This window comes from Chiroxiphia lanceolata, chromosome W (assembly GCF_009829145.1).
Source record: "Chiroxiphia lanceolata isolate bChiLan1 chromosome W, bChiLan1.pri, whole genome shotgun sequence".
NCBI lineage: Eukaryota > Metazoa > Chordata > Aves > Passeriformes > Pipridae > Chiroxiphia > Chiroxiphia lanceolata.
In genome coordinates this window covers 12,260,307-12,283,461 of record NC_045670.1, presented here as the reverse complement: position 1 = coordinate 12,283,461, position 23,155 = coordinate 12,260,307, and the positions used below count along the sequence as shown (strand labels likewise).

The 23,155-nt window shown below is 41.3% G+C and overlaps 2 protein-coding genes across 2 annotated transcripts in view; both read left to right on the top strand.

Annotated features, from left to right (window-relative positions):
• The window catches only part of LOC116780036 (syncytin-A-like), a 1,173,168-nt gene that overhangs the window by 625,513 nt on the left and 524,500 nt on the right, over window positions 1-23,155 (top strand). The window lies entirely within an intron of this gene.
• Window positions 11,059-22,306, top strand: LOC116780047 (activated RNA polymerase II transcriptional coactivator p15-like). The gene is made up of 4 exons (XM_032674559.1): window positions 11,059-11,130; window positions 12,637-12,756; window positions 21,230-21,338; window positions 22,164-22,306. Exons 1-4 carry the CDS (start codon window positions 11,059-11,061, stop codon window positions 22,241-22,243), a joined length of 381 nt encoding a protein of 126 aa, XP_032530450.1. The 3' UTR covers window positions 22,244-22,306.

The window sequence follows — 23,155 nt, the reverse complement described above, 5'->3', positions numbered from 1 at the left end:
AGTGCAGCATGTGCAGTCAGGGGTGACTCCTGCAGGAGTCTGTGGAAGGTGTCCAGAAGTGAAAACCTTGGAAGTAAAAGACATGCCTTTTCCATAAAAAACATATCTTTTGAATCCAGGGCTGACATCCATGATTGGGACACTTTCTGAATTTATCAGTTCCACAAAATTTAGAACAGCAGGAGTTAAAAGCACAATATTGGAATACAATTGCCTGCAACAAAAGGTAAACCATAACTGTCTGTTCAGCTTTTTCTCCAGACAGACAGGAGAATTAGCAGAGTGTGAGGGAGTGATAATATCTCTCTTTTCCAAATCTGTTACCACCCCACCAATACCCGAGTGTCTTCTTGTATTGCAGTTGTTAGGTTTGCAATATCAAGTACCACAGCTGTTAGCAGGGCTGTATTGGCACCCAAGTGCTGGTAATTAAGAGTTAATATTGATTGCCTTTCCAAGTTAGTATCAACTACAAAAAATTCTGTTTTGTGCTGCAGGAAGAATTTTTGTATCAGAGGCTGTGAAAAGTGACTGCACTACAGCTTCTCGATTTCTTTTGGGGCTGGAGTCGACATCTGAACCAAAAGACCACACATCACAACATGGCAGATGCCAGTTTTGACCATTCAGAACATCAAAGCCCAAAATGTTTTCACCGTGATCTTTAATTGCAAAGCAAGCAACCAACTGCTCGCTTAGGGGCCATAAATTAATCTTAGCAGCTTGACCAATACTGCTTGCTTCTGTTACTCCAGTGATTTGAACCTTTGTCATCTGGTTTTTAATCCCAGTTTCTCGGCATTTTGCAATATCGATATTGAATGTTGTGCTCCCATTAGAAATATTATTAATTGTTGATGAGAACCAACTAGAATCCCAAGGTATTGATAGGATTCCACTTGCTGATGCATATTAGCCACTTGAATCAGATTGAATTGAGTTGTTTTTCGGGTCTGGTTCTCTTGTCAACTCCAGGGTTTTTTAGTGGATTCAGTTTCAGGAATGTAATGGGAATCACGGGTCTGTATAAACATCATTTTAGCTTTAAAGTCTCCTGGTTTCCTTAAATATTTCTTCTGTAATTTTGCCGACTCTGTTGGAGACCAGGGAATAGTGTTTACAGTAGTACAGTTACGCTCATTAGATTTAGAGCAAATATCCCTGTTTCAAGTCTTGATATCTGGACAAGACACTGATTTATGGACCTGCCTAAGACAGGAGGTTGTTTTTCTAGTAGCAGTTTTTTTCCGCAGTTCATGGCAGCAAGCAAAGTGTTAAGGTCATCTAACAGTTCTTAGTAGCTTGTTTTTAGCAACAAGTTTGTGCAGGGCATTAAGACACGGACTCAGGGGGTGAAGAACTGAGACAAGTTTATTGGGGGTCACAGCCCCTTTTATAACCAAACACAAACAGAAAAACATTCCTTATAAGGCAAAAAGTGTAACCGCAGCATCCGATTGGCTGCTAGCTGTCACCTAGGGAGACGGCAGTTTTCAGTGCTACAAACTCACTCCTGTGATGAGTTGCTCTGTTCTCTGCAAAGGTCTGTTTTTTTCCAGGTCCTAATTCCCACAGTTTGGAAGCTGGATCTTCCAATTTTTCTCCTGTTTCCCTCTCAAAGGCTAACAATGACTTCAGCACCTCATTTTCTGATTTCAAAACTGTATACTCAACATAAGAAATCCATTCAGAAGCAGGTGAATTTTTAGCGTCTTGCAGTGCAGCAGACAACCAGGCTCTTAAAACTGCAGAAACCACACCTTTACCCTTTACTTCCTTACATGTCTGCTCAGTCTGACATTGTTCAATGTACTCCACAACTTTAACTTTCTGAAACCTTTGAACCCACTCCTTCCCAGTCTGGGAAGGGGCAAATTTATATTTTTGCAGCAGATTATTCATGATGACCCCAGTCCCAGTACCAATTTTAATGTCACGTGAAAGGGGGGGAGATTTACCCGACCCCTGGAGAGGGGGGGTTTTCTTGACCCTCAGTGATTTATTTGCCTGTCAGTGCCCCAGGGAAAATGAAACCCTTTATGTCCAACTAGTCTGTCAGGTATCCCATAAGGGGGGACTCTTCACTGAACAGATTCACAGGATCAGGGGGTAATTTGATTGCCCTTTTCGGGAGTGGGGGCTGAGCCAACAGTGTAAGGGAGATCCCTCAGCGGGCCTTCCAATGTGTTATTCTGCCACCGGCAAACTGTCAGCATCTTATAGAGGACTCACTCTAACAGTTTACAGAATAACACTCTTTATTAATACAAATTGTGACAGGTTAATAAGGTTTGTAGGTCGTCAGTGATAGTGTTTAGCTGTAAAAACATGTTTAAAGTGATCTAATGATACTATAAAGCAAGCACATACACGAACTCTAATACAAAACAATTGACTACTATACTATAGAGCAAAGCACAAGTTCTAGTCCTAAAAGCAGCAATCAGCGCACATAGAATAAGTTTCTTACCCAATAGGCATCCCTGGGGGGGGAAGACAGATTCAGCCTATTGACTGTTCCCACAGTTCCAGTGGAATCTTGGTCTAATTTTTCTCTATTTCCAGCTTACTTTTATATTATTTCTTTAGGTTTAGGTGGAGCTTGAGTGACTCTAGTCATAAGTACTTAATTGGCTAGTTGTTCTTGGCGTTTATCTTCCTTGGTGGACAGACACAGCATGGTCTTTGAACTACAAAGTGTCATCATGTTCCCCTCCCTGCAGGATGTTTATGGAGGGAGGCTGTGGCACCTTCACGCTACTCCCCTCTCCGTGGCATCCCCCACAGCAAGTGTGTATCATTGTTTGGGGAACTTTTGTAGGGGATGTTGACCATGTTCCATCTGGGAAGCAGCAGCTGAGTCTCCTCTAATTTTTAACCCTATCCATTATTCCACAGTCTCCAACCATCCAGTGGTTGTTTCCACCATTGTCAGCACATAGCACTTGCCTTGGCAGGTTTGCAGGAGTGTGATGTAATCGATTTGCCAGGCCTCCCCATATTTATATTTCTTGACTCTAAACATGATGTAGACTGCACTGAGGAGACCTGGCAGACTTAGCAACAAGACCATGCTTTCCTTAACATCCAAAGGAAATTCAAAATTCTCGAAAGCTGTTGTAACAGGCCTGAAGGAGGAAAAGGGGGTGAAAAGCTGGGAAAAATCATCCTCCCCCATTCCCCGCACAGACTGGGTACAATTATTAATGGACTCCCAAGGGTAGCACTCAGGTAAGGGCAGAAGAGTAACACTGAATAAACATCCCAAATGGGCCTCATTACCCTTGATGTTGTCATGCCATAAACTGATATCCCACAGTACATCAACAGAGCAATCCTGATCCCTCTCCCTGCTCTGAAAAAGAGCACTGTGAGGCGCACATATGGGAATATATGCAGGGTTAGGTACCACACCCATATGAACAGACTAAGCAACATTGTGACCAGTGGCTCCGTACCTAATACAGCAAATGCTTAGATCAAATTTGTTTCCGGTCTGCTCTGGGCAGATCTGTTGTTATCTCAAGCCTTCATGCCCCACATTGGGTGCCAAATAAGGCTGTCATGGTTTAGGAATGGTATTCCCCAGTTTAGTATTCCCACTGAAACCCATGCGCTGCTTGCTCGCCCCTCCCCCTTCCCAGTGGCAGGCTGGAAAGGAGAATTGGAGGCACAAATGGTAAAGATCACAGGTTGAGAAAAGAACAATTTACTGGTGTATTGGGTCTGGCTGAGATGGAGTTCATTTCCCCATAGTAGCCCTGCAGTGCTGTGCTTTGCATTGGCAGCTAGAAGGGTGTTGATAACACACCGGTGTTTTGGCTACTGCTGAGCACAGCACCAACACTGTAACATTCCTTCCTCAATCGAGGGCAAGATCCTGGGAGGGGACACAAGTAGGCCAGCTGACCCAAACTAACCAAAGGGATATTCCATACCATATGATGTCAGCTCAAATATAAAAGCTAAGGAAAGGAGAATGAAGGGGGGCATTCGTTGTTTCCAATGGCTGCCTGCTAAGAAATTACGTGTTGTTGAAACCCTGCTTCCCAGGAAGTGGTCGGACATTGCTGATGATGGGAAGTAGATAATAAATCTTGATATTTTCTGCTTTGCTTTTGCACGCACAAGATTTTGCTTTTGCTTTACTAAATTGCCTTATCCCAACCCACAAGTTGTTTTCCATCTTATTCTCTCTCCCCTTTCTGGCTGGGAAGGTGACTGATAAAGCAGCTGGGTGGGCACTTGGTGTCCCATCGAGGTCAACCCACTACAACTGGAAACAGCAATGAGATTAGAAAATGAACAGTAACAGCTACAATATCAATAACAAAATGTATAAGATATGCAAAACAATTCACACATGATTGCTCTGAATCGGTTACCCCAACCCCAACTGCTCCCTTTATCACTCTTACTGACTAGAAGGAACCCCTTCTCCTTGTAAGACACTCCCTTACCTGTGGTAAAGGTCCCTCACTCAGCACCCTTTTTGGTGAATGAATCCACAGGAGACAGACTTTGTCCAGGCAGAACTCTCTTGTAACTTTCATGGCTAGGCTTCACAAACGAAGATTTGGGAAGGGCTCTACCCACATTTACTACAAGTGCGCTGGTGGCTAAAGAGGCCAATGCGAGATAGACAAGATCGGTTGCAAAAGGCACAGCAGAAAGACTCCTTGGATGGTACTGGCAAGACACGATTCTTTCTGCATTGTCTTTTCGATGGTGATCCTGCGTGCGTTCTCAAAGGAAGCAGCAGAGTTATGGATAGTGTGTCTCCAGACCTCCCGATTGGAGGCCAGAGTAGACCAGCGATGGAGATCAATGTGGCCAAGGTTGAGATGTTGTTTCAGGGAGTCCTTGTATCTTTTCTTCGGGGCTCCTCTCTTGCAGCAGCCAGTGGTAAGTTCACCATAGAGCAAGATCGTAGGGAGGCCGTGTTACAATCTGCTAAAATATTGCAGAAAGAATTTTTATATTCGAATGTTCCCTTGAGCAAAATTAAAACTCATACAAGTTATCTGCTGAGACCAAAACTGTTTTTATTAATTGCTAAGAGATGCAAAGAGAAAGAGAAAAAAATAAGAAAAGGTTAGAAAATGCTAAGATTACTTTTAAAAGCATAGAAAAAGATTACCACCAAAAACTACCTATTCGTCCGAGCTGACTTGTGGAGTGGGGGGGGAGAGGGAGAGAAAGAAGCAGTTTTTGCCTTTTTTTTTCTCTGGTTCCACCTAGCTGCAGGGAGTCTGGAATGCAGCCAGGATGTGGACTTCACTGCTCGCACCAGCCCTGTCTCAGGTTTGTGCAGAGGCCTTGGTCCCGCTGTACCTCTCAGAAATATGGTCAGGGTGGAAAAACTCACGCAGGTAGTACGGTGGGTCCCGGTCCACTCCAAGACGGCTGAGGTCCAGTCTTCTGGTGACGGGCAGGCAGCTTTCGGTGGCAGGAGAAAAAGGGTGAGGGCGAGGCAGGGAGAAACTCTCAGCTGGTAAAGCCAATTGTCTTTCCCACTCCTCTTTCCCTGCTCTTCCCAAATTTCTCTTCAGCTTTTATAGTGTTCAAAGGAGGTAGTCTGTGGTGTTTTGGCACATAGCCCTGTTCAGATGTTCGCAGAGATATGATAAGGATGAACAATACCAGGATCTTTTGGCAGGAAAACTCCAGTGGGAAACTTTGGTGAGAACTTCTGGTGGAAAGCTGACACAAGTTTTGGTAGGAAGTTTTTGACAGGCAGGAACAATGGTGAAACATAATTTTTGGCATTTGTATGTTATCTGTCTGTCACAGGCGGTAGTCCTCCATCCTGGAGACGTGTCCTGCCCAATGCAGCTGTGTTCTCAGCAACATGGCCTCAACACTCGTAACTGCTGCCTGTTCTAGAACAGATGTATTAGTTACATAATCTGACCAGTGGATGTTTAGGATTGTATGGAGACAGCGTTGATGGAAGCGTTCTAGGAGACGCAGGTGGTGGCGGTAAATGACCTATGATTCGGACCCATATAAGAGAGTAGACAGTACAGTGGCTCTGTAAACACTGATCTTTGTACTTTTCTTCAGGTGTTTATTTCGCCAGACTCTTTTATGGAGCCTTTCGAAAGCTCTATATGCCTTTGCTAACCTGTTGTGTATCTCTCCGTCAATCTTACCATCTGAGGAGATGAGGCTACCTAGGTAATTAAACTACTGGACTGATTTGAGCTCTGATTCGCCAATGGTGATATGGGGATGATGGAAGACTTCCTGAGGTGCAGGTTGATAGAGAACTTCTGTCTTCTTCAAGCTGACTTCCAGCCCAAAAAGCTCAGCAGCCTCAGCAAAGCAGGATGTTAAATGCTGCAGAGCTGCTTCTGTGTGAGAGACAAGGGTGGCGTCGTCAGCATAGAGCAGTTCACAGACAAGATGGTTTAAGGTCTTAGTATGGGCCTTCAGTCGCCTTAGGTTGAATAGGCTTCCATCAGTACGATATCGAATGTAGATACCATCTTCTTCATCGAGGTCTGCTGTGGTCCTTTGGAGCATCACGCTGAAAAAGATTGTGAATAGGGTTGGTGCAAGAACGCAGCCTTGTTTCACACCACTGGATATTAGAAAGGGCTCAGAAAGTGCATTGCCATATCTGACTTGGCCGTGTTGATCCTCATGAAGCAAGATGATCATTTTAAGGAACTTGGGGGGACAACCTAAACGTTCCAAAATATGCCACAGACCTTTTCTGCTCACAGTATCGAAAGCCTTTGTGAGATCAACAAAGGTTACATAGAGACCTTGTTCTGTTCCCTACACTTCTCTTGCAGTTGTCTGAGAACAAATATCATGTTTGTGGTATGCCTGTTGGCTCTGAAACCACATTGGCTCTCAGGTAGAATTTCTTCTGCTATAGCAGGTATTAGTCTGTTCAAAAGTATTCTTGCCAGGATCTTGCCAGCAATGGAGAGCAGAGTAATACCCCCGTAGTTTGAGCAGTCTGATTTATCTCCCTTCTTCTTATACAAAGTGATGATGACTGCATCACGAAGGTCTGATGTTAGTTCGCCTAGTTCCCAACAACGCACCACAAACTTGTGGAATTTAGCATGGAGTGCTTGGCCCCCTGCTTCCAGACTTCAGGTAGAATTCCATCAACCCCAGCTGTCTTGCCAATTTTCACCTGCTGTATGGCCTTAAGAGTTTCTCCCATAGTAGGGGCAGTATACAATTAATTCTTCACCAGTTGTTGTGTAATGTACTGAATAGCTGAGTCTTGAACTACACGGTTGGTACTGAAAAGAGTCTGAAAGTGTTCAGACCATTGATTCAGAATGGAGGTTTTATCTATGAGAAGCATTTGACCATCTACACTGAGTAGAGGGCTTTGGACCTGGTATGTAGGTCTGTATGCTGTTTTCAAGGCCTCATAGAATCCTCTGTAATCACCCATATCTGCGCATAATTGAATTTTTCCTGCTAGACTGATCCACCACTTGTTCCCTCTTGTAACTTTATTACTCCATTTATATACAGAATAAGGGTCCGAGCTACAAAGCCAGGCTAACCCTAACCCTAACCGTGTCCTGGCCAGAACCAGGACAGACTTGTAGCTGCTCATGATGACTTTTGGGGATTATTCCAACTTCAAACATGATGTTTATCTTCCTGGCTCATGTTAATGAACAGGGATCTTTGGAATTTAGAAAGCCAGAGTTTGACTTTAAACACTTCATTAAGAAGTGTTTGTTCTTGGAACTACAGAGACTGATCACCCATCACCCCACTACCATCTGTACCAACAGTAGCTTTATCTGGAAGATATGATTGGGACTAGAGTCCACTTCCTAGTTCTGATAGTATGTTTACAGTTTTTACAAAAAGCTTGCATTGTCATGGTAGCAAAAGCACAGGTCTAGAGGTAATAACAATGAGAAAAGGACTAAACTAAACTGATAATGGGTATCTGAAGCACTTGCATCCATCCTGCCACACTTATAGCACAACTACATGACCTATTGGCACAGCGATAAGCAAAAAATGACTGGCTGCGTTTGTTTTGCGTGAAGTTGTATTTACTATGATAATATTTTAATATTACTAAATCTCATCATAAATCGAAAGAAAGTACAGACTCAAATATGTAACATGAGAAGACAGAACATGAAACCACTCAAGCTCCAACAGCATGCTTGGCCTACTGCAATTTGTAAAGGCTGCTAAAAGTCTTCTCCTTTCACAAAGATGGGGGCAGGGGACCCTTTCCCCACCTCCCCTCCAAACAGGTGTCATTTTGGTTTATCTCAAAAGCTGTTGCATACTTGTTTAGATGAACTAAACCTACCATCCCTTAAATCCTGACACAGGAAATGGCATCAGCAGGGCACATATGCAGTGTTCTGGTGTAAACATGATACAGAAGTAGGCAAGATTGTCAGATTATATTTTCAAGGGTTTTTACTTGGAGGGATTTTAAAAAGTAAGCGTTTAGAACAGAAGCTGAGATATATTTTTTAACGTTTTCTCCCCAGCACTTCAGACATGTGCTTGACCCACGGCGACTGACAAGATAGTAGTCATAAGGCTCACCCGCTCCCCAAATGCAAAGCCCGTCAGGAAGAAAGCAAAACGCAAGTCACACGGTGACAGAAAGGGGAACCAGCACTTTTCTGAACAGCGCCTCAGGAGTTGCGGTTTCGGTATGCAAAGTCAACGCAGCTACACTAGAGCGTTTCCTCTCCTTCCTTCGAGGACGTCTGCTGGCAGGGCGGCTCTACACGAGATCGAGGAACCGCTGCAGCGTGCAAAAGAAAACAACAATTTACAGATTTGTTTTTAAGGGTTCCTTTTAGGTATTAAAGGCTCTCCTCTCGGTCCCCTCTCACAGCCCCTCAGTGGAGGGCAGGCCTCCCCTCAGCGGGGCCGCAGTCCCGATGGGGCCTGGCTCCAGGCAGGACCTTATCGTCGGCCCCACAGGGCTTCCTCGATTGGCATGATGCGGGTGACTAGCCCCGTGGGAGACATTTTTTTGCTGCTGTCCTAGCCGGAGCGGGGGAGGTAGGAACGAGTTAAAAAGGTACGCGTCCTCTTTAAACACCTCCCCCTACCCCCTCCCACGTGGTGCAGGGCAAGGGCGGGGATTCTGCGATGCATCACTTCTGCTTCTTTTGTGGTGGAGGGGAGCCGCGTACGGAGTGAGATGTGAGCATTTGGGTTCTTTTTCGTGTTTCGTTAGGGCTGTTGTCATTTTCTCTATCCTTCACCCCCAGCGGTAGAGAGCTCGGCATCACCAAGCCTGGCGCAGGAGAGGCGCGTAGGGTAACCGTGTGGTGAGGCTTCCCATTTTCTTCGAGTGCCCGCTGTGCTCTCCGCGAGGAATGTCCCGCCGCGGAGCGGGCCTGGGGCGAGAGTAGGAGCTGCTGCCATGTTGGGGGAGCAAAGAGGATTTGAGTGAGGGAGAAAATGGCGGTGGGAAACCGCCCGGCTCCGTTCACCCCGCACCGGGATCAGGCCCTGCCCACTGACGACTCCCGACCTGGGGTTTTTTGTGTGTGTTGTGTTGTCTTTTCTCTCCTTCACTGTCGGTAACCTGCATCCCTCTTGCTACCACCCTGCCCTGGGAGGACCTGGGTGTTCTTGCCCGCGCCCCCTTACCGGGCCCTCACTCCTTTCTCCTGGGGGGCAACATGAGCCGTAGAAAAGAGGAAAAGGGGAGGAAAATGGCGGCTAGCATCTGCTTACCTGGTGTTCCTAGTTCGTACTCGCTTGTCTTTCTCATCTTCCTTTCCCTCGTCTTCGCTTGTCCCGTCTCGTTCCACCCTTGCTCTCCACGGTGTTTGGGTGTCTCCTCACGCTCTGCCTACTAGTTTCTCCCGAGGGGAACCCAGTCCCCCTATTTCTCTTTCTGTTTCCGCCCCTATCTTCCTCCATATTGTTACTCTCTCTTCCTGATGCGGACTCTGGAGTTATCCTCTGCAGGTGCCCCGCCCCCCGCGTATCAGACTTTTCCTGTTCGGCTTCTCGATTTCATGGCATTGCCGTGCTTATTTTTGCATTGTCCTGTTCCAGCTCTCTTCTGCCTCCATCCTGTAACGTGGCTTATGTGTGCTTCCCATACCGTTCCATCTTTGTGCTCCAAACTATTACAACAGAATTTACTCTACTTTAGAACCACATTGATCCCTTAGCATTATTCAGACTCCATTTTTTCCTTTCCGCGTGGTTTATTTCATTGCCAATTTAAAAATACTGCTATTCCTTTTTCTTCCCTGAGGTATGCTTCTTTAATATTATATTAACCTTTCCTAGCTAGTTTATTTTATACAGTTTCTCCCTGTCATGCTTATTTTTTTTCTGAAATCACAAATGAGCTATTTATTTGTTAGAAAGAGTTTTTAGTAGCAGGCAAGATGTTTACTGTATCTAATCACATTTGCATACTAGAGATATGTAGAAGCACACTGGGCAGCATGCATTCAAGGAAAGTTCAATGTCCATTTGTCTAGTAAATTAATAGATTCTAGTGACTGATGTGGTAAAGCTGCAGTGGAAATATTAATTGCAGTACTGTAGTTCTCTGTAACAGATATTTTCACACTTTTGTATTAATGGTGGGAACTTGAGCTTCATGTATGATAGCTATGCATCTGTTACTCGCAATTTCAACTAGGTAAAATGCCCATGTAAGATTATACATAGTGCTGGGGCCTTAAATTGTTTATATTTATGAATGTAATGTTGAGAATTCAACTGGAGAACAGTTTTGTATTGTATTTTTTTTCATTATGGTTCCTACCATACCCAGGAGTATATGAAACAGGTGAAAAATTGTCCCTTTGTAAGCAGTTCAGAATCTAAAACACTGCATTTAAGGTAGTTACAGCAAAAAGGGGAAGAGCTATAAGAGGGAAGGGTGTTTGAGATCACATCTGCAATGTATATTAAAGCTTATATGAAAAGGCAAGAAAGTCTTCAGGAGGGTTTTGAATAAGATGAACCTTTATAAACAGATTTGAAAATGGCTTTCTAGCCATAATAGGATGTATTCATCGTATAGTGTTCTCATGTTACCTTTCTCTTCCTAGAATGCCTAAGTCAAAGGAACTTGTGTCTTCAAGCTCATCTGCCAGTGATTCAGATAGTGAAGTTGACAAAAAGGTGAACATTATATGCAGTTTATAACTACCGTATTAACTGTTATATTTCAGGCTGGGGTTAAGGAATTAGCTGAATGTTATGTCACAAAATGCATGTCATTCCATATTATTTATCAGACACAAACTCAAAACACCCAGCCCAACAAAACCCACTACTCAAACCCCCCAAGATTATGGTTCGGGTGGATACATTTTGCTTTGCAGTAAACTTTTTTCTTAAGTTGCATTTTGCTTCAGGTTTTTCTGTATAGTATATCTAGCCACAAGCTTCTTGGAATTCTTTGCTGCTTTGTGGCAAGTGATAGAAGGCTTCTGTATAAGCTGCCCCTGGTGACAAGAATTTGAACTAATTTTGAGGACACCCCCCACCTTCATTTTGATATCTGGATTACTTGTAAGTCCAAAAAAAACCGCTCCACTTGCCCTGTCATCCATGTGCCACTTGCTTATCTTGTTCATGCTTCTTTTTATCTGTTTCAGAGTCTTACATTTACTGTAATACCATCTGCTAGTTTCTCACTTAAAAACTGAGCCAACCTAAATGTCTTTGAATTGATAATTTTAACGTTAACTGCTTTAAATGCATAAATGTAATGTTCTCATTTACTTTTAATAGTTATTTAATTTATAAATTTGTATAGATATATCAGTCATTGCAAACAAAAATTGAACAGTCAATTTATCTTTTTAAGAAATGCTAGGTGGTAATGCAGACATTAGATCTTTTAGTGCAGTGTGTGAAGACACTTGGTCTGATTTACTGAATTGGTTCAAATGTGACTTGATTGCACTTAGCAAATTAGTTGTTTTGTGAAATCTTAATATAAGAAAAAATGGTCAGGTGATTTTTTTTTTGTAGTCATTAGGGAAATGTATTCCTGAAAAGACATAGTCTAACAATCAACTTCAGTGGGCAGTAAGGTGGTTGGTTTTGGTTTTGGTTTTTTTCTATGACAACTGCCCATATTTTTTTGAGCTGTTTGTCTTTAAAAGAGGTTATCTACAGTATGTTTCTAGCAGGTGAGAATAATTTTTGGTATCTTTGTATTACTCTTGGATTTGATTTTTCAGATCTTTTCTTCATTATCTTATCTACTTTTATTTCCTTGTTTTTTTCTCGAATTCTTAGCTGTTCCCCATTTTTCATTTCACTCTTTGGAAAGGATAGTGAAACTTCTATCAGACTGTAAGATTTTAAATAAAAACTGACAGTATTACTGCACAAAGAGAGTAGGCTTTTTGAAATGTATTTTTGATCTAATTCATTTCTCTTTAAAGCCAAATTATTATGGTAAACTTCGCTGAAAACAGAAATGTGCTCATTTGAAGATTTTTTTTTTTAATTTTTTTTAAATTCCAGTCTAAATGTACAGTATTGGATTCCTGCCTTCACAGGAGGAAGGTGATAATATGTATTGCATAATAGTAGTTTGTGACCTCTAACATAAACTTTTTTATAACTTATGAGTTGTGGTTCATGAATTTCTTTTCTTATTCTTGTTCCAAGGCAAAGCGGAAAAGGCAAGTAGTTCCAGAAAAGCCCGTAAAGAAACAAAAGCCTGGTGAAAGTTCAAAAGGTGCAGCTTCTTCTAAGCAAAGCAGTAACAGAGATGAGAATATGTTTCAGGTAAAATCGATGACTCTCTTAGAGCCTGGTTAAGGTAACCATTTACATCATAATCAGTATAAATTTTATGAGGCTATCTGAATATCATGATAGCATAGTGCTTAATCTCCTGAAGTCTTGGCTGAAGAAGATTACTATGCTAGCATGCAGATGAGATGCTGAGATAAAGCATTGTCAGGTTTCAATAGAGTAAAAGAATCAGAGTTGTGGCAATTGATTCTAACCTTCATGTCTTTGCCCATAGTAATTCTCTGGGTAGTCATTTTGTCTGTAAATATTAGATCAGGACAGTCTCTACGTGGAAATGTTTTTTAATCAGGGGTCTTGAAAGAAAGGTTGTTGGGAACCCAAAATATGGACTCTTCATTCCTATTTAACTAGGTCAAGGGAAACTTGGCTTCTGTCTTATAAGTCAGTGTCTTGGAATAAGTTTTGCTTGTTCCTTTATGATGCAGTTTTTTCTCACAGAACATCAAAAATATTGCAATTTTTTACATTGTCAAAATAGGGTGAAAGTATGTTTTTCAGTAGCAAGAAACATGTGTGAGTTCGGGGTATTGCATATCCTGGGGTTAGCCGAGGAAGCAATGTGTGCTGAAAGCTGTGCAAGAATATGCATAGCTCAGAATTACTTGTTTTAGGGGTGCGGATCAAGACTTATTAAATGTCTGTGACTAGCTGTCTTGAAAGGGACAGGGGATGAGCAAGGAACTTAAATTCTTAGAGACTTTGATTCTTTTGTGAAAAGTCAAGGGAGAGTGCCACGGTCCGCAGGGGTAGGGGGGATGGGACCAGGCACTGCAATTAGGGTCCTGACACAGTTGAGGTCTCGTGCAGCAATGCCAGTTTATTCAAGAGATACAAGGGTTTAAAAAACCACGGTTTGAGGGGTGGATTCCAAACCCGGGAGGTGCAAGAGATTGACAGCTCAGGGAAAGATGTGATAGGGGGACAGGGGAAAGATGGGTGGAACTCCCGGGTCTCTGAGGGAGCTGGCTAATGGTAGCTCTCTCTGCACTGTGATAGCTACAGCCAATCAGTACCAGAGGCGCGGGAAAACAGGGGAGAGAAAGAGACAAACAACTTTCAAAGGGGAAGTCTGAGGGAGAAATGGGGACAATATGGAGGTACAGCAGGATTCATAAATTTTGACAATAAACCGGAGTGCACAAGGATTCATAAGCACACAACAATAAACTGGAGAAAAACTGCCAGTCTGCTGGGTGGATTATCTAGTGAGTAAAAAGTCCATTCAGATTCCATTAATGCTTTTCCAGGCGACATATCTCTCCCATTCTGTCTTTTCATCCATCATAGGAGAGGTGCCTAATAATATGGTTCCAACACTGAGTAAGGCAAAAGAAATGGGTTTGGGCTGTAACTGTGCAAAGTAATATGGAGGGGAACTCTGGAGAAGGCCTGTGTCGATTCTCACTTTCCTCTTTATGTGTAGTTGAAGGGAGAGCTTAAATTTAAGACACTCAGCATAACTGCCAGGACTTCTCCATTGGAGAAAGAATATAATACTTATAGTTCTGTTGGGGTATACTTTGATCCATGTAAGAAAAATGCGATGGTATCTTCTGCACCTAATGAGGTGAACTGCAGTTAGAACTCAAGCATAGCATAAAGCCTTCATGTTTGGGTTCAGAAATTGCAGACTTGGGGAAAACAGTTAATTTTAATGTTCTCCCAATGGAAAAAAAAAAGCAAGCATAGAGCAACATAACCAAACAACCCAAAGCAAAAAATAAAAGCAAAAGTATTTGTGTGCTCTGATTTCTTTCAACCTTTTTTTAACCCAGGGTAATAAAGAGTTCCTAAAAACAGACAGTAGAGGACTCATATTACTTTGATAAGAGCAGGATTCTTCCAGTGTTGACTATAATACAGAAAAAATATTTCAGTATCACCTTGACCTTGATCAGTGTTCCTTAGTCTCTGCCTGCCTTTTAGTTACTCAACAACAAAAGTTTTTCAGATAGCTTGTGTTATGTGGGGTTTTTTTTCGTGCAACATCAGCTCATGTGTGTTTACTAAGATGCAACTGTTTCAGTGTAGAAATAGCACTGTAGGTCTGAGGATGTTCCCTCTCTCTCCTCTCTACCCAGGAGAGCATGCTAGAAGATCTAGGTGTGTGTTAATTTTTTAGGTATTATTTTGTTTGTTCTAGGATTATTAGTAATACTAGAATCTCTCCTTTCTGCTTACCCATGGTAATAAAATAATCTTTGTGCAAGTACTTTTGCAGTATAACTTACAAGTATGTCTTTAATTGATGGAAATTAGGCAGTAAAGCATTCATAGGATAGTCAAATTCTGTGGCATCCATATTGTGTGTGGGAGTGATAGCAACTGACATGAAACTTAGTGGTTTCTTGTTCTATACCTTTGGGCTGTGTTTTTAAAGTATACAGCTTCCCTTAATTTTGAACTTATTGTGACTGCTGTATTCAGAAGATTGATCATTTTCATAAAGATCTACACTTTTAATTATTTTTGTTTGAAACTAATGTTGGTGTAATGGTATTCTTGAAACTAATTATGAAGAATAATTGTAAGATGGAAGGAATTAAGTATAAGAGACCAAGTGTGTTTTATTTATTTACATGTCTTGGTCTTTTTGGGTTTTATAGGTAGCCCAGTATACTATGGAATTTGTTAAAGGATTTGAGTGCAGTTGGGTTGTGGAAATTTACCTTACTCCAATTTGTGATATATTACTAGAGGCCCTAAAGACAACCATTGTTCATGTTACATTAGATTCCTGTCTGTGGCTTTGAGCCAATGTGAGTTCTGCATCATGTGCCTTGGTTAGTTTGACAAATCCTGTCATCTACCTACACCTGATTGGGATTAGGTTTGTTAATGCTGTTGGGTTACAGTATTAATGATTATCCAGAGTGGAACCACATTACATGATAGGGCATTTAATAGAAATTGTTACTTCAAAAGTAGTTTGTCTGTTGCAAGTGTGGCTTCCTCCCTTTATTTATTTAAGTTTGGGTCAAATTTCCTTTTTCACTTGTGGGACACAAGTTCTTCAGTTTCCCAGTGTAACGTCTTTACCTATTATAGGCTCCTGAAAGTAGATAATTAAGTAGATAATATATGTTTGTGATGCTCTGGAATGTGATCGATTGGTGTTGTGGTATAGGAATGGTATACCATTCTCCAATTTAGTATTCCCACTTAAAAAAACCCCACATGCCACTCCCCCTCCCCCCCTCCAATTGAAGGCGCAAATGGCAAAGATCACGGGTTGAGATAAGAACGACTTACTGGAAACAGCAATGAGATAAGAAAATGGGCAGTAACAATATTAGTAAAAAAAGTGTACAAAATAAATTATTTACATGGAAAGCCCTCGACAATAAACAATATTGGACCGCTCCGTCCACCACGTTTTCTTGACCAGAAAGAACCCCTTCTCAGAAGCAAGAGTCCCTTTCCTCTGCCCCTGGCAATGACATGAGGTGGTATAGAATAACCTCCATCTTAACCACCCCCCTCCTTCCAGCTACTGCAAAAATTAACCCTGTCCTGACCAGAACCGGGATATTATCCACCTCTTATTCTGTACCATCTATGTCATGCCCAGATCCTTCACGTTCCAACTATATACATATATATAAGTATATGCAAGCACAGGTATCATTTCCATAGTCAGTGGCAGTCCCTCCAGGATGTCTGCTGAGTTCATTTAGTCCATGTCTGTGGGTTCTATCCATCCTAGATGTCTTACAGGGCAGGAGGGCTGGTGTGCTGTCAGCACAGTCCATTGTACCATTCCATTTTCCTAGAGGCTGGTGCATGACAGAGAATATGATATACCCACACAATACTGTGCTCTCTGGCCCAGGTGTCTATGAGGCTGTTCGAAATGAGTCTGTTGTCCAACTTAATTTTCTCTGGGGTGCCATGTTGCCACAGGACTTGCTTTTCAAGGCCCAAACTGGTGTTCCGGGCAGTGGCATGAGGCACAGGGTACATCTCCAACCATCCAGTTGATGTTTCAACCATTGTAAGCATGTAGCACTTGCCTTGGAGGGTTTGCAGGAGTGTGATGTAATTGATCTGCCAGGCCTCCCCATATTTATATTTCAACCATCATCCACCATACCACAGAGGTTTTACCCACTTGGCCTGCTTGATTGCAACACGTTTCACAGTTATGGATAACCTGGGAGTTAGTGTCCATGGTTAAATCTACCCCTCAATCACAAGCCCATCTGTATGTTGAATCTCTTCCCTGATGACCTGAGGCCCCACTGAGCCAGAAATCATTCACCCTTATGTTGACAGTCCAGATCCACCTGGGACTCACCTTTCTGGCTGGGAAGGGGACTGATAGAGCAGCTGAGCGGGCACTATTCAGATTCGAATATTCCCCTAGCAAAATAAAAACTCAAATTTATCTGTTGATACCAAAAACCTGATATTTTTATTTTATTAATTGTAAGAGATGCAAAGAGAAAGATTTAAAAATAAGAAAAGGTTGGAGAAAGCTAAGATTACTTTTAGAAGCATAGGAAAGTTACCACCAAACTACCTTTCATCTGAGATGGTGGTGGGGGGAGCAGTTTCTGCCCTTTTTTTTTTCTTTCTCTGCTGCTTTTCGTTGTAATCTCTAGCTGTGGGGGATGGGGGGGGGAGATGTCGTCTTAGCAGCTTAGTTTTCTCTGGAATGCAGTCAGGATGTGTGTGGCTTTGCTGCTCACGGTTGAGCTGTGTCCCAGGCTGTGCAGTGTTCCAATCCTCGGTAAGCAGCACCTTTTGGCCCTCAGAAATATGGTAAGGGTAGGGGGATAAGGTATAACTCACGCATGTGGCATGGTGGGTCTCAGTTCTTGTCCAGGCCAGCAGAGTTTCAGTCTCCAGTGGCAGGCAGGCAGCATGCGGTGGCAGAGAAAAGGCAAGGGGGAGGTGGGGAGAGAGATGCTCGGCTTTGGTAAGTGGTTCTCTCCATCCCTTTCCTGTCCCTAATTTTCCAAAATTTTTCCTCAACTTTTGTAGTGTTTAAAGGAGGTTGTGCATGTTTTCTTGGCACGTAGCCCTATTCAGATGTTCGAAGATATATAATAACCGTAAACAATAGCAGGATCTTTTGGTAGGAAAGCTCCAGCAGGAAGCTCTGGTGAAGGCTTCTGACAGAAAGCTGACAGAGAATTTTTGGTAGGAAGTTTTGACATGCAGAAACAATGGCGAGACAATTTTTTTAGCATTTCTATATTATCTGGTTGTTACAGAGGCACAGGTCGGTAGGGAGCAAAAAAGATGATCTTCATATTGCCAGAGTCTGGTAGTCACCTGAAGCACTGTTTGTTCTCCTTCTTTCATTGACATCAATGCCAACGAATTTGCGTACGACGATGGCATACTCCATACAAACTTCTACCACATGTACTGTGTACACTGGATCTCATCTGGATCTACAGGGGACTGCTCGTTACTTGAATCCCTATAGATTACCTCCAGCACAGCTAATTCTCTCAGGTACTGGATACCTTTCTCCATGGTGTTTCATCTGCTTGGGCGCACTACTAGATCATTCTTGAGAGAATTCCTTTCCCTCAGGCTTGACAGGAGTTGCCTCTAGAGGCTGAGAGTTTCTGTCCTCTTCCCAATCCCCTTGGCAATGCCCACATCCTGGGACAGGGATTCCAGTTGCTTGGCTTCACTTTCATCTAGTTTCATATAGTGGGCTGTGATATCCCAGCATTGGAACAGCCAGGTCACCAGGGACTGTCCTGACTGGAGGCCAAAATCTTTTCACATATTTCACAGCTCACCCACGGACTGGGATTGGGTGATTATCTCTGGCCCTACCTCTTCCTCCTGTTCTGAGGGCCCTGCTTCCTCTTCATCCATCACTAAGCAAACTGATTTGGCCTTGGATTTCTTTTTCTGTATAGGGACAACTGCTACTGGCATGGGTTGTTCCTCTGGTTCAGCTGCAGTTTGAGGGACCACAGTGCCTGTTGGTCTGCTTTCCTCCTCCTTCCCCTGAGGGTGCTGTCTACTATTGAGCACTGTCTGATAAATAGTAGCCAGGGCCCAGCATATCACATAACTTCATGCCTCTCTCGAATTGCCAGTGTTTTTCTTTCAAACATTCTGCCACTTTATCAGGGTTCTGTAGTTGTTCAGGGGTGAACTTCCAAACCATTGGAGCAGAATAGTCCTTCAAAAACTGACCTATTTTCTCCCACATTCCATGCCACTCATGACTATCCACCCTTGTGGGAGATCTCTGAATAACCTCTGTAGAAATCTCTTTCTTGACTCTAAACATGATGTAGACTGCACTGAGGAGACCTGAGAAGACAAACACCATCACTCCAAATGTCCCTCCCCCTTCCTCCTTCTTCTCCGCACTTTATATTCGTAGCGTGATGCCATATGGTCTGGAATATCCCTTTGGTCAGTTTGGGTCACCTGTCCTGGCTGTGTCTCCTCCCAACCTCCCATGCATCCCCAACTTCCTTGCCAGCATGGCAGTATGAAAAGCAGAAAAGGTCTTGACTCTGTGTAAGCCCTGCTCAGCAACAACTAAAACATCTCTTTATTATCATCACTGTGTTCAGCACAAATCCAAAACAGAGCCCCATACCAACCACTAGGAAGAAAATTAACTCCACCCCAGCCAAAACCAGCACAAAAGCATATGAACTTTTTTATGAAGGTTGAACTACAGTAGCTACCCTGCTATAAATCAATGCAGCCCTTGGAACATGAATGTGTTGTTACAGAGATACAAAGGTGTCTTAGATGAGTGAAATTATTCTAGGTCTATCAGCTGCTGCATGAAAAAAGAATTAGAAATTACTCAATGCCAGAATTGCAGGTAACTGAACTTCAGGAAACATCTATTTACTTAGCCAAAATCTAGGTTCATTTGAGTTATTTAAACTGTACTTTAGAAGCCTATTTAAAACTTTTTAGCAGTGGCAACTGTTTTGCATAGAATTTAACTAAACATTCAAAATTTAACATGAGCATTCTGCTGAAATCTAGACAGTGGTGTAAAACCTAACTTAGCATTTTAGCATTTTCATATGGAACTGTTTACATTTAAGGTAGACTTACTGACTGAATTAATGATGTGTACTTTGTATTATTGCCCCTCACCTTACTGTAGTTAAAGTAAGACATGTAGCCTTATCTTTAATAGTCAAATCCTTATGCTATCTAAAGACATCCCAGTTGTTTAAAAATAAATTTTAGAGTTAATTTAGCATGATCTGCATAAGAAGAAAAATTACTTTAAGCAAACACAAAGCATATTTGTTTATATATATTTTGTGAAATAGCAACTTTTATGACTTAAACATCTGTGGATGGGTTTAGTTGATTGGAGAGTTATGTATGCTTTCTGGTCAGACAATGCTAGTAAGATGTGTTTTGCCCCCTGTTAAATTATGTCAAAGTGCAAGATGCATAAATTAAGGAAGTTGAAAACTAATGTTTTATCAGGAAGGAATATTCTGTTTTTAAAATTGTTTATGTTATAATGTGTTCTTCCTTCATAAAGTGTATCCAGAAGGTGCATACAGAATACTAAGAATTTCTTACATTAATTGTTTGATTGTTTTTATTATAAAATTTCTGGTTCTCAAATTCACATTCACTCTTGCATTGAGCATTGAATCCTGTGGTAGTTTGTTCTAGGCCTTCCTTGGTGACCAGTTTGTAACCAAGGAAGGGCCCAGATTTACCCAGTATTCCCTACGATTTTTACGTAAACCAGACTATAAGAAGAAAGGAGGAGAGGTCTTTGCTCTCTTTCCTTCCAGCGGCTTGGAGGTGCAGGTTCCCTGCTGTTGAGTCTGTCATGTTGGGGAACGAGACCTGGTAAGGCCTTGTCGACCTTGGGAGGCGGAGGTTGCCGGCGATCGTTCCAGAGCGACTCTCGGTTGTCCCAAGGAGAGCAATGAGATATTTCTTTGCTAACTCTTTTAGTTGCTAGATATTGGGCTACTAATCAGGATATATATATATATTTTACTTTGGTTTTGTTCCTTTTCCCTTCCCCCTTCCCTTTCCCTTGTGAAATTGTATATATATTTCAATTGTATATAACTGTAACATAAGTGTAAATATATTTTTATATATATTGCTATAGCTGTCTCTCTCGTTTCAGATTTTTCTTGGTTGTTTTTCTCCCTCTTCTCCCTGAGGTTTTTTTTGGGGGGGGGATGACTTCTTGTGGTAAGGTTTGGAGACTTGGCAGGGAGCCAGCTTCAAACCATATCAAATGCTCAACTGGTTTTAAGTTGTTCATCCATTTATATTGTCATTACTTATTTGCCTACTGACTGCTCATGATTAAGCTCTTGATCTAGTTGTTTTACTGGTGTTTAAAATAAGCTGCAGTGTGCAGCATCACATGTCCAAGTCTGATACTGCTGGGAAAAGTGAATGCTGTAATATGTAAAGTATCTAAAAGATATCCTTATATGTGTTTTGACAGATTGGCAAAATGAGGTATGTCAGTGTTCGTGACTTTAAGGGAAAAGTCTTAATTGATATTAGAGAATATTGGTTGGATCAAGAAGGTGAAATGAAGCCTGGCAGAAAAGGTATTGTTCAGCTTCATGTTATTCTGTATTAAAACATTGTGTGCAATTTGTTGGAGAACTTTGTGTATCAGATTTCTATACTTTGTTACTACATGGTATTTTTAAAGTAATGTTTTTACTTATTAATGACTTATATTTTAACAAATGATTAGTTTTATCTGTAGATTGTAAACAAAAGCAAAGTGATTTCATTGGTCTGAGTCAGTTTTCCTAAATGGTTCCCCCATAATTTGTGGAAAACAGGGCATCGAATACAAACAAATTTGGTATGGGAGTTATATACATAGCCATACATTTTCCCATTGATTAACTCTACTTCTTGCTTTTATTACAATTGGATTTCCATGTTGGTTTTTGAGTGCTAGAGAGTGGTAATAGTCTCTCCAAAATGTTACTTATAGTTTGTTATTCACAGTGCTTTAAGAAACGGGAGGGAAAAAAACCCCAGAATTATGGTACTTTAAAAGTGCATAGAAATTCAGTCCACAGAGGTATTGCTTTTAGGAACCAACAGGGATACAGTTGATTTCCTTAATTTCTTTTGTACTGCCTTCTATCAAGACCAGGGCTGTATTTCTGCATTTAGCCCAACATTTGTGAATGAATTTGTTATACTGCACTCATTTTCTTTGTAAGGAGATAAGCTAAAGTCTGAAGTTAAACCAAAGTGTTCCAAATGAGTAGTTTCTTTGTAACTGAGGTGGTTGTTACACTTGAGATAGGTTAAGCATTAATAGTTGTGACATACATTTTCTGTATGAAACCAGCCTTGATCTTGCACTACAATTTTTTTTGTCCTAAGTATTTATTTTTATTGCATTTCAGGTATTTCTTTAAATCCAGAACAGTGGAACCAGCTGAAGGAACAGATTTCTGATATTGATGATGCAGTAAGAAAACTGTAAATACAGAGCTATACAGAAACCTTTTATCATTTTAGTTGTTTTAAGTTGTCTTTTTACATTGGCATTTGTTTTCTAAAATATTGTTTTCCAAGCTATTGTATATTGGGATTGCAAAATGATTTATAAGATGAATACTTCATGTGCATTAAAAGTGTATTCTGAGTGAGGCTATTTGTGTATACTTTACTAAAAGGAAATGTGTTACTTTCACTTCATAGTATAAAATAAACAAATCAAATAGTATGTAAAGCATAGATGTTTATAGCCTTTTGGTTAAAGGTGCTGGTAAGGTCACCTAATAGCTTTAATTTTAGTTTTACTTTAGTTAACTGTTAATGTGAATTTTTTTTTTCTGAGGAGATTTCTTAAAATGTCCCAATTTCAATTTTTTTTTATTTCATACTCTTGCCCTGACAGCTTTCAGCTTTAAGACTTGATACAAACAATGAATACCTGGTAAAACACATTTTTGTAGGTAATTTTAAAACTGTATTTGCTAATTTACTGTATTTATTCAGATGCAAGCAGTCCTGAGTATACAGACGTTTTTTGCATTACTTCTATGAAGTGTTATGCTAAACAATAACACTTGAAATCAAGCCACACACTATTTCTTCCCATTTTTCTATAGTTTGCTTGACTTAGAAAATACAATTAGCCTTTATTCTTAGACCCTAGATTTTGAATGTGATGCATAAACTTTTAGAGTAATAGACATACCTCGAAGTAAGATAGTTTTTAAAAGCTCCAATTGTGGTTATTGTTTAGGTACCTTTTCCAAGCTTTGCATTAAATTTATTTTCTTTGAATACATACTGACTATTTAGTCTATAGAAAAGAACAGTTAAGCTGTCTTTGTAGGACTTTTGTTCGTTTGGGAGTATTGTGTAAACAATGATGCTTAAACTAGGC

Coding starts and splice junctions, on each gene's coding strand:
- LOC116780047 (XM_032674559.1), top strand. CDS start 11,059: ATGCCTAAGTCAAAGGAACTTGTGTCTTCAAGCTCATCTGCCAGTGAT. Junction 11,131..12,636: donor ATAGTGAAGTTGACAAAAAG/GTGAACATTATA, acceptor TCTTGTTCCAAG/GCAAAGCGGAAAAGGCAAGT. Junction 12,757..21,229: donor GAGATGAGAATATGTTTCAG/GTAAAATCGATG, acceptor GTGTTTTGACAG/ATTGGCAAAATGAGGTATGT.